At 41.9% G+C, this 15,320-nt stretch overlaps 1 protein-coding gene across 1 annotated transcript in view; it reads right to left on the bottom strand.

The window, feature by feature from the left end:
* Positions 1-312: 312 nt before the first annotated feature.
* Positions 313-15,320, bottom strand: part of zfpm1 (zinc finger protein, FOG family member 1) — a 102,955-nt gene continuing 87,947 nt past the window's right edge. Inside the window, exons 5-9 of the mRNA XM_061036405.1 lie at positions 8,678-8,780; positions 8,217-8,468; positions 6,886-7,119; positions 6,512-6,754; positions 313-5,832 (exon numbers count right to left, since the gene is read on the bottom strand). Coding sequence (XP_060892388.1) covers positions 3,218-5,832; positions 6,512-6,754; positions 6,886-7,119; positions 8,217-8,468; positions 8,678-8,780 — 3,447 coding nt within the window. The 3' untranslated portion in view covers positions 313-3,217. The remainder of the gene's footprint in view (positions 5,833-6,511; positions 6,755-6,885; positions 7,120-8,216; positions 8,469-8,677; positions 8,781-15,320) is intronic.

Genomic DNA, 15,320 nt, shown 5'->3' with positions numbered 1-15,320 from the left:
CTTTATCATTGATTGGAGCAGCCTTGGGTCTCTGATTGAGCTCTGAAAGCTTTTCATCTTACAAGTACTAACACTAATGCACATTATTTAAAAAGGAAAGCTGATGAAAGATGGAATCAAACAGAATCAGTGTACTTGAAACTTTCTTATAAAGAGAGGACATTTATGAGTCACCACACGTTAGCAACTGTGAATCAAATCCTCCGAAAGGAAAGTCAAGGACGTCCACTCAGGTGTATGACGAATGTTGTGCAAAGGCGTCAACATGAAAATACTCAAGCCACCTGAAAGAAGTACAATCACACTCCACAGTGTCAGTGTCTCTCAGAACTTTTTTTTTTTATTTCCCATGCATAGTTTGGACAAGAGTGTAGTGGAACTGAAATGAAATTAAAAATATGAAGAAAATAAAAGTTTGGACATTCATTGTGATTTTCTCCATTTTGGACTGGACATCAGAGGAATCATTAACACAAAATGTTTGCATCTAGAAAAAGGAAAAAGTTGAACAGGAGGTTTTTAAATCTTTCAGTCCTTCAAGGTAGAAGGATGACGCATTGTGGATGGGGGAAAGTTCTGTATAACATAAATACATTACAAGAAAAACATCCCTAAAACTAAAACATTCAGCACATTTTTATACAACACAGTGCAATTAAATGGGGTAAGTTCAATAGATGATTTTGCACTTCCTCAGTCCTTGACTACTTGACATGAGTTTGTGACTTTCTTCCGCTCTCTTGGTTTATGGACTGGGAGAGACAGAACAGCTCGATTGTGAACACTTAGTGGTAAGATGTGTCGGGTACAGCAGAGAGGAAAATCAATAACGATTAAAACAAATCCTTCACTTTGACATTTTGTTTAAGGTTACAGGAACAGATGATCAGGGGTGTATTTGGATATTTACTCTCACTGAATAAACAAAGGTGCAGATCTTTCCTGTGTTAGGTTTACCGTTGTTTTCAGCAGGACAAACCTTTGACCCTCGATCACCCATCTATATGTGCTTTTGCCTTGAGCCAAACACACCTAATGATAATTTATTCAGTGTCTGCTGGAGGTCCAAATGCTGCTTTAGAGGCTTTCACATACTGACAAAGGTTGAATCCTGAGGGTATCTGTTTCTTTTTTACAATTCAGGGACCAAATCTTTTTGTAATGTTGACAGACTCATTTTAAAACTAATTCTGAGCATTAAAAACCTAAGATGCATCTTATTGTTCACCTGTATATTAGAAAAAGAAAGGTGTTTCACAGCACTAACTAACACTGGATTGAAACTGCAGCAGGTGCATGTGGTGTAAACTTGTTAAGTGTGCATATGTTTGAAAGGGCAAAGAGGTGAGAGAGGAACAGTATGGCCTTCTCATGCACACATAACCCATAGCCACTATAAGTGAGCATTACATGCAGTATCTGCTCTCTCTAGAGGGAGGAGCGGCCAGTCCCTGCTAAGCCTTCATTTCCGGACAGAAAACATTTATTTTAAAGGCAGAATGGTTAGGATTTCTAAAATGTGAAGACTGATAAAACCTTATTCATCTCAATCTTTTTCACCCCCTACAAACATAAGGCCGTGTCTGCCATAGAGCTTTTCACTGGTACAATATGACGGACCTGGAATATTTGTTTTAAGAAACAAGACCAAATTCCTCAATAAAATAGTGGGAATTATTGTTACAATTCTTGTTCAATATTACAATCGTGTTTCAATCCACATGGCTGTACTTTTTTTGTTTAATGTTTTTAGCTTTACGTTTATTTTACTCAACAGTGTGAACAGGCCAGAGAAAACCTTCTCATTCTGCCTTTAAAAGACAATTTAAGATTTGTATCAACACAAAAGTAATGATGTGCTTTGTGCATCCTCAGTATAGGTGTGAATTGCCTGTAAAAAAACAAAAAACAGTTTAACTGAAAATGTGTTTTGTGAACTGAAACCTTTGACGCTACTTCGTTTTCACCGTAGTACAGAGACAACAGTATCAGACGAGCTTTCATCGTCTTCCTGATGTGAAAACTGTAAGTCAGGAAGCTGTTCTGATCCAATCTTGTTGTTAAATCAACAAAGTACACGAGGGGAGGAAAATAAACAACGCTGGTTTTTAAGAGCTCACCATCAATTAAAGACTACATCAAAAGCTAACATGATAACAAAGTTCAGTGTGATCCCAGTGATTACTGTGAGAAGATATTACATATCTACACTTAGAAAATACACTTCAATACACCCAGATCCAAACAGTTCCTTCAGACAGTATGAAAATATACAAATAAAAAATACAAATACTCTCAGACACCAGGTAGGTAGTTTTCTGTTGACATGAAATCAGTGAGGACTAAAAGATATAAGATAAATATTTCACATTTTTTTCTCCCTTGCAATTTGAAGAGAAACTTAAAAAGAAACGGTGTCAAAGAAAAGAAACTGTCCATTTTGAAATATTATCCTTCAGTAATTAGTAACATTGTGATACAGCGTATTTCTTTTTCAGCTAAAACGCTTAGCTTCTCTAGTAAGCAAAAAAAAAAAAAAAAAAAGAGCCAGTGTTGAAACCAAAAGCATTATAGAACTCTTTTTTTCAGACATCTTATACTATGCACAGATAATAAAAACATAAACAATGATCAAGTCTTCTCCACACATGATTCCTCTGTTTAGGTCATGAACATTAAGAGCTCTGGAAAAGATCGGAGATCCGTCATAATCAGCATCACCATTACTCTATCACCATCAGTCAGACTGTAAGTACTGCCGTTATGAACTCAGTTCAACAGAGAGACAGAAAAGAGGTTGTTGACAGATCTTTTGGACGTCCCATAAAACAACACATTGTGAGGCCTGGGAGTGGTTCAACTGTGGGCTGGGCTACATAAAAAAATGAGTCTCTTGGGCACAAGGGCACACCAGTGTGTGCAGGTAGCATCGCCTCAGCTCTTAGTGTACTATAAACTTTGACCCATATGAGGAGGGATATCAGTCAATATGTTCGTAACACCACCTGCAGACACTGCTCTAGGGGCAGCGGGGCGTCAGGCCCAGGCAGGTGAGTAACAGTCATTTATTGTCATTCATGGTCGTGCCAGCTTTGCCTTTTTGGCACCTATGTGGAAGGACTGGCAGAGGAGGAGGGACATCTGAGCTTCTTGGAACTTAAAGAAGGAAAGCCTCCACTCGGAAAGATAAAGGAGAGGGAGGAAGGAGGGAAATAACTCATTTTACATGTTCCGCACTGTGGGAAGAGCAATAGTATTTCTTATGAGCTATGAATGTGGAGAGGCTGCTGAACTTGATGTTGCAGAGCCGACAGAAGCGGGAGTTACCATTTTGGACGGGGGAGATGACTGAGGTTTTAGGGCCAGGGCTGGTAGTGGGCTTGGGTGCCACAGCCTGAGTGGCCTTGTCTGGAAGATGGATTGACCCCCCGGTCTCTCTCAGGATTTCAGGCACAGGTGACAAAGTCAGGGAGGGAGCCCTTTGAGGAGACGTGGGTAGAGGTGAGCCAGCTGAGGGTGAACAAGCCCTGGCTGAAGGGCTGCCGTTTACCAGTGGAGACACAGGAGAAGTTGTACCGCTCCTTGCCTGCCCATTGATGCTGTCTCTGTGCACTCGAGAGATCAGTCTGGGCTGGCTGGTGGGGGTGGTGGAGATGGTTGCTGCAGCTCCATCCCTGGGACTAAGGCTAGGGCTGCGGCTGGATACACTGCCTGGCTGGGGTAGGATCTCCTGGGGTGGGTGAATGGCCACAACCAGGCCGTGGGTAGTCTTGAAATGCTCCATAAGGTCACAGGTGATGATCCTGTTAGGGCAATATGGGCAGACCACCTGAGCAGAGCTAACAGCTACAACTTTGGCTCCAGCTCCAGGGGTTGCGGCAAGTGATGTGGTCATATGGGGCGGGGATGTTGTGGCTGAGGCGGGTAAGGCGGATGAGTGAGGACTGGATGATGGGCCTTGAGCCCGGGCGACCCACTCAGCAGGGAGGGCTTTGGCCTCCATAGGATGCAGATGATCTGGACGATCTTGCTGAAGCCTGCTTTTGGGAGAGGTAGAGGCCGATCTCTTGAGCCTGTGAAGTTGCTCCAAGGTTTGGGGCTGGAGAGTGGTGGCAGGGCAATAGTAGGTTTTATGTGCCAGGTAGTTCTCAATGCTGTTGAAGCTGATACTGCAGGCGGTGCACTTGTGGTAGTCGGTAAGAGGCAGGGCAGGGAGAACGCTGCTACTGCTGTGCCTTGGAACCTCTCTTAAACGGGGCCTCTTGCTTAGGTCAATCGGGCCATCTCCTTCAGGGCTTGAGCTGCCTGCCCCGCCTGGAGAAGCTTCTCGTTTCACTGCTAAGCCCAGAACAGATGGAGATGGGGCAGAGGCTGCAGCATTTGCAGCAGCGGCAGCAGCAACAGCAGCAGCAGCGTTGGCTAGGGCTTCAGTTCTCGCCATGTGAATCTCATACATCTTTTTCCTCTTTCGTGTGCGTATGGGCTGGGGGAGGAATGCGGCTGCATTGGTTGCCTTGGTCACAGACCGGTGGTTAGACGGGTCATGGCGTGAAGCACAGTAGAAGCGTTTGTGAACAGTATAGTTTTCATGACGGCTAAAGCGGATGTTGCAGGCCTCGCAGAAGGTTTTATTGGGATCATCTTCAAGGTCCTCTGCGGATCCACTAGCAGGACTCTGGCTGCCCTCGCTTGCTCTTCCTCCTCCAGCCCCTCCTCCCACACTTCCACCTCCACCTTCCCCTTCTGAAGAAGACGATATTCCCTCTCTCCCTACAGGGGTTTCTGTCTTCACTTCCACCACCCTCCTTGGTTCTGTTGTTCCACTCCCTGCAGGGGGATCAGAGTCAGTAGGAGAGGCAGAGGCTGCTCTACTTGCTGCTCCAGCCTTGGGGGACACGGACAAGCCTTGGGCCCCGCTGGAAGGCACCATGGCTGGGGCTGTATCCCTGGCTAGCCCAGGACCTGAAGCCGATGTTGCACCTTCCCCATGGTGCCTGCTGGAGCAGTACAGCCTCTTATGTGCATAGAAATTGTTAATGTTGTTGAAGGTGATATCACACTCGAAACAGGTGGCTCCTTTGTGAGGTGGAGTTCCTGTTGCTGTAGCTGCAGTCGGTCCAGAGGGGAAGAAGGCCGCTGGGTTATTCTGAGGAATTGTTTGGCCCTGTTTAAGACGGCTGTGTACCATCTCTGACATTTTAGCAAGTATCTCTGAGGCCTGAGGCAAAATGGCTGCCTCCGGGTTGAACATGTACTGAGGCAGGAACAATGCTCCTCCTGGAACAGCTGACCCTGTACCTCCTCCATGAGCAGGGCTTGAACCAGGGGTGGGACTAGTTGGTTCTGCTTTCACAGCTGTGGTAGTTGGACTCTTTGGAGAGTTTGAATTCTGGCAGGAGGAGGTTGCAGTTTGAGTGTCCTTTATCCTACCTCTGGCTTCTTGATCCCTCTCTCCTTCATCATCCTCCTTAATCTCCATTTGTTGCTCTTCGGTCTCAGAATCTGAATGAGGCTCCTCTTTAATCTTTATTTCAGTAATTTCAGGATCAGGATGACTATAATGACGAGGTGTGGCTGAGCCGCCATTTGCGCCTGGGCTGGATGAGTCAGGCTTAGGAACACAAGCAATGGGCTCCCGCTCCCGGGGAGACAGCTGGAGCTGGGAGTGGTCAACTGATGATGGGGTACCTTGGCGAGGGGTGGGGCTCCTTTCAGCTGGAACCCTGACCTCTAGGTGGGTCCGTACATGCTGCTGAAGCTGGGAAGGGGTTTCAGAGTTGTGGCCACACACTTGACACTTCAGCACCACACCAGAGTCTCCTGGACTGAGACCTGAAGAAGAGATTCAACATTTGTTAACCGACATTAAAATGAATAACAAGGACCACAACAATGTGAGTGTGAGTAGTCAACATAGAGTCGCTCATGAGTTTTGCAGCCTAATGTGTGCTCTTGCTCTGCTTTGGTTATCTTGGTGCCTGAAGTGACCACATTTGGTCTGGAAAATGGATAGGCATTGCTAAGCCCCATTCCTGGTTAACAGATCACCAATGTAGTAAGTTATCAATCACAAGTTTCCAAGTACTAAAGCTTATCTTCACTTTATTGTCTATTTAACTTCAAATTTGAGTATAATTCACAAAATTATGATTATTGAGTATTGAAAAAGACTTCAAACAAGCTGTTGACAAGATAAACCCATTTTGAAAGAAAGGTAATATTCTAATATACTTCATTACAATCAGACTTCTTTTACAACCAATGCAGCCACCTCCTGCTGGTCATTACAAAGAATGCACGGGTAAAGCATTTTCACATTAGCTTTACTTTTAGAACAACAAGGTAACGTTCAAATTGTACATCCAATCTATTTGTTGAAGTTGTAAAAATGGAAATCCCTACTTGATCAACCGCCTTGAAGCCCTGACAGTAAAAAAAAACAAACATGTATGCTCACATCACAGAGCCATACTGATGATGAAAACAAGCTGTCACAGTGATGGTGACTTACCAGTGGACAGGGGCAGCTTGGGAAGGCCTGGCCCTGGGGAGTAGACTTCACTGCGAGATCCAGGCTGGCACACCATGTGGCTGGTGACCAGATGGCTGTAGAGAATGTCCCTAGTGGTGGAAATGAAGCCACAACCATGACACACCCCATTCAGTGTGTCTGTGTGGACCTTAAGGTGGCGCTCACAGTTTGCTTTTGTGGTGAAGGCTGACAGACAGATGAGACAGACAAACGGACGCTCACCTGTGGAAGAACAGGCACATTATTAGAGGGAGCTCATTTTCAATACCAGCTTATTAACTGGGTGATGAAAGCAAGATACATAATCTGAGCCATTGTCCATTATGTACACATACTGTAAGTCTTGCTCTCACCACTGTGTGTTCGCATGTGGATCTCGAGTGAGCTGGCACTAGGGCAGCTCTTGTTGCACTGTGGGAAAGGGCAGATGCGTTCATTCGGGTAGGACTCCTTGGGTTTGTCTTCTGGTGGGGAAGCCGCCGCGGCTGGCTGCTTTTGACGACTGGCGCAGTAGTACATAAGGTGTGCTTGAAGGTTCCTCTCACTGCGGTACCAGATCCCACAGTCCTTGCATGGGAATATGTCCTCTGATGGTCAACAGAACATACATTTAGAGTTAGTAGCCTGAATAGAAACACATTAAATAAGTAAGAGTTTCATGAAAGCTAATAAAACACACTATTACAAAATTGAACAGCTATTTTGTATGGTGTTGATGTAAAACTTCAGTGCTGAAAGTGATCTAATTTTTAAAGCCTGACCAAAAAGTAACTATGGAGACCGTTAAAGATACTGATTTAAGAAGGGAAATAAAAATGGAATAGCTGAAGAGAATAGTATATTTCTCTTTGTTGTTGTTGTTGTTGTTGTTGTTGTACAAATACAACTTAATTAATAAATACTTAACATTATTATACATTTTCGAGCAGTTCTAGGGCAGCCCATCTTCTGTTCTGTGTGATACTCTGCATCATGTGCTGTAGATAGTGTTGAGACTATTGTTAATCGAGGAGCTGGAATGGATATTGAAGCAATAAGAGTGTTTCAAAATCTTTCCCTGCATTCCTGCAAGAACTTTTCATGTTAACACTTCCCAGAAATTTTCAACGCAGGTACTGATCTCTGCGATAAAGATTCTTGTCGGCTGATATTAGCAGCAAACCAAAATATCTGTCTTGAATACCACACATTTAAATCACTCCCTTGATGAAACTTTTCAAGTTAATCAAGTATTGAGTATCCAAGGTAACAGGACATTCTGTAGGGTTAATGGAACAATAATTGTCACGTCTTGTCATCTTGTTGTATTTAACAACATCTAAATATTTGTTTCAGAGTTACTTGACCTTTCAATGTGTGACGATAACAAAAAATCACAGCTAATTGAGTTTGTCTGTGTTTGGCCATCAGTCACATCTATCAGATCAATGATGCTGCACTGCCATCTTGAGGCCAAAGCGTATAATACTGTTTTAGAATTCTTATATTAAATACCTTATGTCACTTTTTTTTGTACAATTTAAATACATAATCTTAAGAAATATACTTGTTCTTTGCTTTTCTTCTTTTTTTGTATCCTTGGATCATTTAAATGTCAAACTGTCTAATCTTTAACTAACTTAGAATCTACTTATTTATCACACATATTACTATTGTGTTTTAATGCCTTGAACACAATACTCACTGTTGACAACAGCAGTAGCCAATATGGCGGCCATGCCAGCTTGCTGCGGGAGGAGCTGGATCTCTGAGCGCAGTGCTGCTGGGTACATAGGCTCCTCCTTTACAACAGGTTGTTTCTGGATGACCAAACTGAGTGGAGGAGAGAGTTGGGCCAGCGGGGAGGAGGAGGAACCCGGTGGAGGCATTGAAAGGGATGCCAGAAGCTTTTCACCTGCTAAAAGCTCCCTGGTCACCTTGCAGAATAACTCCTCACCTGGAAAAAGGCACAAGCTCATGTCAAAGTTATAACTGACGTGCCACAAAAGCAAAGCTCTGGAGTTGTGACACCTGAATAAAATGATGAAATTATTATTGATCATGTTGGACATATGCATTACTGTTGTAAAAAATCTGACCTGAAAAAATATATTCCAAAGTACTGCACAGGTTAAGTGTTCTCTGTAATCATAAATAAAATCTCACCCTGACTGTAGATGGTACAGTTGACAGCTGAGGGGTCAGAGGTCAGAGGGAGCAGTCTAATCCAACAGTCTGGATCTTCACAGACCAGAGTCAACCTTGAATCCTGTACAAAAACAAACACAGAAGAAGAATGGGATTAGGAATGACACAAGGAAGGAATTTTCATGGCCTGCTGCCGCGCCCCCTTCTCTGTGTGGGTGATTTAATTTTACCTTTGGAGAGAGAACAAAAATAACGTTACCCTAATAAAAGTATAAAAGTATACAGCACGTATTGAAGCAAAAGGTCTATCATCTGAATAGGTTTCTGTTTGAAGAAGAAGATTAATGGAAATTAAAATTTACACTCTGTTTTAGACAATGCTACACACACAAATGCGTCACACACATGAACAATGGTGTGACTAATGGAGAGATGTCAGAGTAAGGGGGCTTCCCACAGCGAGTGCTCCTGAGGTGATGGTGGGGGGGGGGGGGGGGGGGTTCGTTGCCTTGCTCAAGGGAACTCAGGCAGTGAACTGGCACATCTCCAGCTACCAGCATGCCTTTGTCTCTTGAAGTGCACATTCTCCTTTTTGTCTTGGCTGCTTTATAGTACGCTGACCATGATATAATCTTTAAAAAAACCTAAGTATAATTGCCATCAATTGGGAATACAGAGTCACACGGTACTGTCCATTGTGTCTCCGCTGGTAAACAGCCGTTTATAAAAAGAAGGCCAGCGAGCAAAGGATGATTACAACCCAAAAAGGAAATGAGGAAATGAGGGGAGCATAGGCTGAACAAAGCTGCATAGAAAATAAAGGAGAAAAGAGAAGAAGACGGATAAAAGAAGAAGAGAGACCCCGGGAGAGAGTGAGAGAAGAAAAGAAAGAGAAAGAGGATCTGATGAGGTCGATGGGCTGCTATTCAGATGGCTGCCATAATAAGATCCACAGTGAATACACTGAACAAAGAGTGGAGGCGCATCATCCAGTGTCTGTGGTGGTATGAGAGAGAGAGAGAGAGAGAGAGCCAGAGAGAGAGAGAGGGAGAGAGAGAAGCCATTAAGCACACACACACACACACACACACACACACACACACACACACACACACACACACACACACACACACACACACACACACACACACACACACACACACACACACACACACACACACACACACACACACACACACACACACACACACACACACACACACACACACACACACACACACACCTGTGCATCCCGAGCACAATCTGCTCTTTGTTACAATGATCCTCCTCCAGAAAAATTCCCTCTGACAATCACTCCCAGGACACAGGCTTATCCCATGTCTCCATCACACACACACACACACACACACACACACTCACAGACGCACACATTTTCACACTGGACCCACATGTTTTACTTCCAATGTCTACTGACAGTAAATGATGGCGAATGGCTTTCATTGAACAAAAGCAGCCAGCATCAACTTGTCCAATAATCTCTTAATGAGAACAGTTCCACAGTGGACTTGTGTATGTTTTAGATTGTCATGAATACACGACACACTAGAACACGTCTCTGTTGTTCCAGTTGTATGTTTTCCCTGTGCTGCGTGTCACTTTTGTTGTCTTCAGCTCCGCCCAGGTGAAGCTACTGATCACCTAACGAGGTTCACCTGGCCTCTATGCTTTAAGTCAAGCGCTGGTTTCAGGAGGAAAGAGGCTTTTGGTGTTGGGTTGATGTGCCTCTGTGTTATCTTGTAGAATGAGTTTTTGAGTTGATCATTTATTTTGTCTGTTAATAATACAGCCCATGGTTTTGACTTTGGTAAGGTGTATGGTGTGTTTCATTCGGGTCAATTTGTGGGTTTGTTGTTAGCCCCATAGGGCATATCATATTCTCAAAGCAGCAGACAGATGCTGAGGTCTTACAAACATTTCATTAGTTCATGCTTGAGACAAAGTTAAATCGTGTGCCAAATTCAAAGAGATTTATTTTCTCATGACTGTTTTGAGATATCAGGTTCAGCAGAAACACATTTTTCCAGGACTTCAGTCACAGCTCAATTTAGGTGTATCTTTTGGTTGGCAAACATTAGTCTTTAATATTACTGTATCAAATACATGTGAAATTGTGTCACAATAAGCCTGTTGTATTCTTCACTTGAGGCCAATTTTCTTTTGATAGATCACGGTTACCATGACCACCAAATCTAATTAGGTGTTTTTAAAATATTCTGTTTGCAAAGGACGGATAGACATGTGGAAAACATAAAGCATCCTACCACAGTTGTTGCCAATGCAAAGGCCTTAACACTTCTGATATTAAACCATGCTTATGTCACATCCTCTCCAGAAGACATCAAACCTGATCTGCAAAATAAAACAGATGTGTTGTGAATTTCAACACCTCGTGACACCCCTGGTTACTGTTTCTTCTAGAAATTATTCAGTGAGGCTCAACAATGTGTTCAATTAAATTTTACTTCAGATAATACAACTATTTAAATGCTTCAATGTCCATGTTATGTTTTGTTTACTCTATCAAACTCACCATGTGAAGGCAGCAGTGTACTGTTCAGTGTTTGATGCAGTACTGATTATTCTCCACAGGGATGCAGTATTGCCTCATATCTCTCAGATCAGACAGACTGAGTGGGTACTGTCCATGACGATCAAAGTTGACATAATGCTTGTGAATGTGTTTTTCACAAGCATCTCAATGTGGGGTATTGTATTTAAATATGCATAACATTTAAGGTCTGGTTTGCACTATTCAACTAAGCTCCAATTAAACTAAGTGTTGTAGCATTTTACCAGCGATTATTATTCCTTTGCTGCGTTTAAAGAACAACTTATAATGCGACACTGAACCCTTTATGAGTGAAAACGGGTAACAGAGTTATTTTTATTAGAGAGGAACACTAAGCAGTGTGCAGGAGGATGTGTAGAGCAGAGAGAGCAGGAAGTGTGTCTTCATAAAAAGTGGGAAATGTCCTGCATTCAGCCAAAAAAGAAACGAGTACACTGACTGATGAATAGTGTCACTGCACATGTTTCTGACCTCCCGTTATGTTCCATACGCAATAAACTGACAACAACCTGCTTCTCCTCTCTGTCAATGCCCTTCATTGGAAAACTAAATGTAATGTAGATTTTTTTTTTTTTTAAATCTATCTGATACAGACAGGAATGTGAGTACAGGAAGTGACTTTTAAGGTGTACTTCTTCATCTGAACAAACACTATCCATTTGACACTTTAAGGTGTATAGATTTTATTTTATTTTCTTCTTTTGTACAATCATTTCACATAATTAGGCCAAATATTTAATGTCTCTCCAAACTGTTCAACTTTAAATATCGAAACAAATCCAAAACGACTTTCTCTGTATCAACAATCTCTAACAAAACACTGCATGACTTCCTATCAATTCATTCTTTCAAACTATGACCATGTGTAATCCATCAAAGAGGAACGTATGGTCAGTCATAGAATAACGACTGCCACAACACTATGAGTCGATGTTATAAAATGAACTGCAGTAATTTGCATGTTTGATCTGCATACAAAGGGCCACATAAAGTATATTATTGTTTGCTTATTCATTTACTGTAAACTGTTTTCTAGCTGAGTGTCAATGTGGGCATTGTTGGCGACAGACCGTCTAAAATGAAAGTCATCTTTGCTTTAAAAAAGTAACAGTAGGGGCTTTGAGGTTTGAACTTGATTTATAATTAATTAAATCATTATTGTATTTTTTTCTGCATGTGAAAGCATATACGAGTAGGTGGATATATCATTATTTTGGTATTGAGTGAGCCTGTGTGTAAAATTTTTTTAATTATTAGCATGTTACTCAGAAGCATGTTATGGGAAAACAACATGAATCGTTTTAATGGTATGGCCCACAACATCCTGATGCTGTGCCAGTTGTGTTCATAGTTTTGAAAATGTGATAATAGAGGAAGTTGTCCATTGTAAAATAATGTATACAGCTACTAGGCTGTCAACGGTTTCCCATTAACTTTTGTAAATCATTAAATCTATAACCCGACTTCAAAAATATGCTTGGCTGATGCAGTTCTAATTCAAAACTGCTTGTTCTGTCAAAGTGACATTGTCATGGAGTGGAGATGAAATTCAGGATGTTCACATAACAGGAAACCATGTCGTTCTAGTAGAAGGAATAAAAAATATACACAAATATGAATACATCAAAGTGGGATGGAAAAAGCAGTTACCTGTGATGGAGGTGTTCATGTGAAGTGGATGAGATTATCAGTGAGGGGAGAAACAGGTGTACATGGTAAATGGTGTAAATAGTGCTTTTCTAGTCTTCTGACAACTCAAAGCACTTTTATACCACAGGCCACATCTACACATTCACACTCTGATGTGCAGAGGCTGCTCTGTGAAGTGACCATCAGAAGTAACTGATCCCATTCATACGCCGCTGACGAAGCAGCAGGAGCAACTTGGGGTTAGGTATCTTGCCCAACATGTTTCTGCAGGAGTTGGGAGTCGAGCTGGGGTTACGAGACGTGCGACTCTACAAACTGAGCCACAGCCTACATAAGGTTTCCTGATATGGGCTTAGGAGAAGGACAAAAACACCACTGCCACGATAAAATGTGGATTTGTTTGTGAAGCATGAGTTTGAGTGCTTTATGAAGAAAGGAGGTGTTGCCCTTAAACATTTCTTGGAAATGAAAGGGTCCCAATCAGAAAAAAAGAATAGTTAAGAATATGTTTAACTTTGCCTCAGGGGGCCAAATTGTCACACATAAAAATATTCAAGTAAAAAACAAGTAAATAGTGGTTTAGATCGTCTTCCAAATGATAAATGAAATAACACAAAAACTGAGTTGGTGTACAGTTGTATATATAAAATAGACTGCATTGATCCATTTATTACAGCCCATAACTTCCGACTGGCACTCCACTAGCTGAAGGATTTTGAAATACCTGAAGAAGCCAGACACAGTCTGTGAAGCCTGGAGAAGACAGTGAGAAGAGAGACAAGAAGGACGGAAGGAAGGAAGCATCTCCGTCTGTTGTACGTTGCAGATTGAGGCAGAGCGTATTGGATTTCATGGGGAACTAGCGCTGATGTGGAGATACGACTGCTTTTGTTTTAATTTGTAACCCAATGCTGGAGCCGTCTGAGCTGTAAGTACTGCTAATTTGTTTCAGACTAATTCATCACGGCCGCAGCTTTGGAATTCACCATGATAGGGCAATGGGGAGAACTCAGCAACGCTCCAGCAGAAAACACACACACACACACACACACACACACACACACACACACATATATATACAAAGCAAGAAAAAACCCCAGAGAAACACGCACACACAGGCTCCTTTTTTTTCAAAGATCTAAAAACTTAAATAAGTGCTTATGAGTCATTGTGAGAGCGATACTCTGCCGTCTTTTCTTCTTTGAGAAATTAATAAAAAATTTTATTAAAATCAGTGTTGTCCACTGCTCCCTGATGGAGTTTCCTCTCTATCCACAGCATCAACATGATATCCATTATTCAGTCAGATTATTACCGTCTTATTAGAAACACACAAAAAACATAATACAGAGTTTCCCACGAGGGGAGTTATCAAAAGCTATGCAACATCATTGACGCTTAACAATAATAAGAAATAATTGAATTGAGACATAACAGTTAAATGTTTTTTGTCTTATAGTTATGTCAATAAGAAATCAAATACTTTAGAGGACATACTCAAAAATGTAATTCATAACAATTAACAAGATGTAATATCTTATGATTCATAATATCTTGTCTTTATGATAGTTTGAATAAGTGACTTTCTGAGCTAAAGTAGAAAACAGCATCATCTGTGTGGATTGATCAAAAAGCTGCTCTGTGAAACAAATTCACTTCCTTTATGAACATTAAACATTATTAGATACTTTTTTATTCATTCTAAGCATGTGCTCTGTAGTGATTCTGAACAACATAGGATGCAGACAGTGTGACTCAGAGCACTCAGCTAGACAAACAACTTCATGATACTATTTCTAAATCCCACAAAGCATTGTTTTCTTCACTTTATTTCCTGTAATGTTTTGGTTGGAATCTTATAATTTCAAACCTTCAACCTTTCTAATCCCATATCAGAGCTTACAACACAAAGCAGTTACAAAGTAGAGACAGACTCTCCGTCCAATGTGAAGACAGGAAGACTGAAAAACTAAAGGTAGAAGAATTTAGTAGGGCCGCCTGTGGCCTCATTGGGATTCAGGAAACACAGTTGTATTGAAGTACAGGCACCTGTACATACAAACTTCATGAGAGCTTTGATATCACATCAGTCAAAGGGAATGTCCTCAATATGTCCACAGCTGGATCAAATGCTGCTGCTTTGACTCTAGAAAAGTCAATAGCTCTCATAGAACTAAACTGTAACGTTGGCTAACACCAGTTAAAAACCAGATTACCTACATCATTAACCTGCAACTGAGAAAACCTGAGAGTTCACACACTTTACAGTCACAAATACACACCCAGAACACAGCTTCACATGAGAGAAAGGAGAATCAGAAAGGAACAGGGCCAGATTCACTTTGTGTCTCAGTGTTGGTGTTTCTTAGTGCAAGTGTGTGTGTGTGTGTGTGTGTGTGTGTGTGTGTGTGTGTGTGTGTG

This window comes from Labrus mixtus, chromosome 4, assembly GCF_963584025.1.
Source record: "Labrus mixtus chromosome 4, fLabMix1.1, whole genome shotgun sequence".
NCBI lineage: Eukaryota > Metazoa > Chordata > Actinopteri > Labriformes > Labridae > Labrus > Labrus mixtus.
This window is presented reverse-complemented; position numbering and strand designations above follow the sequence as displayed.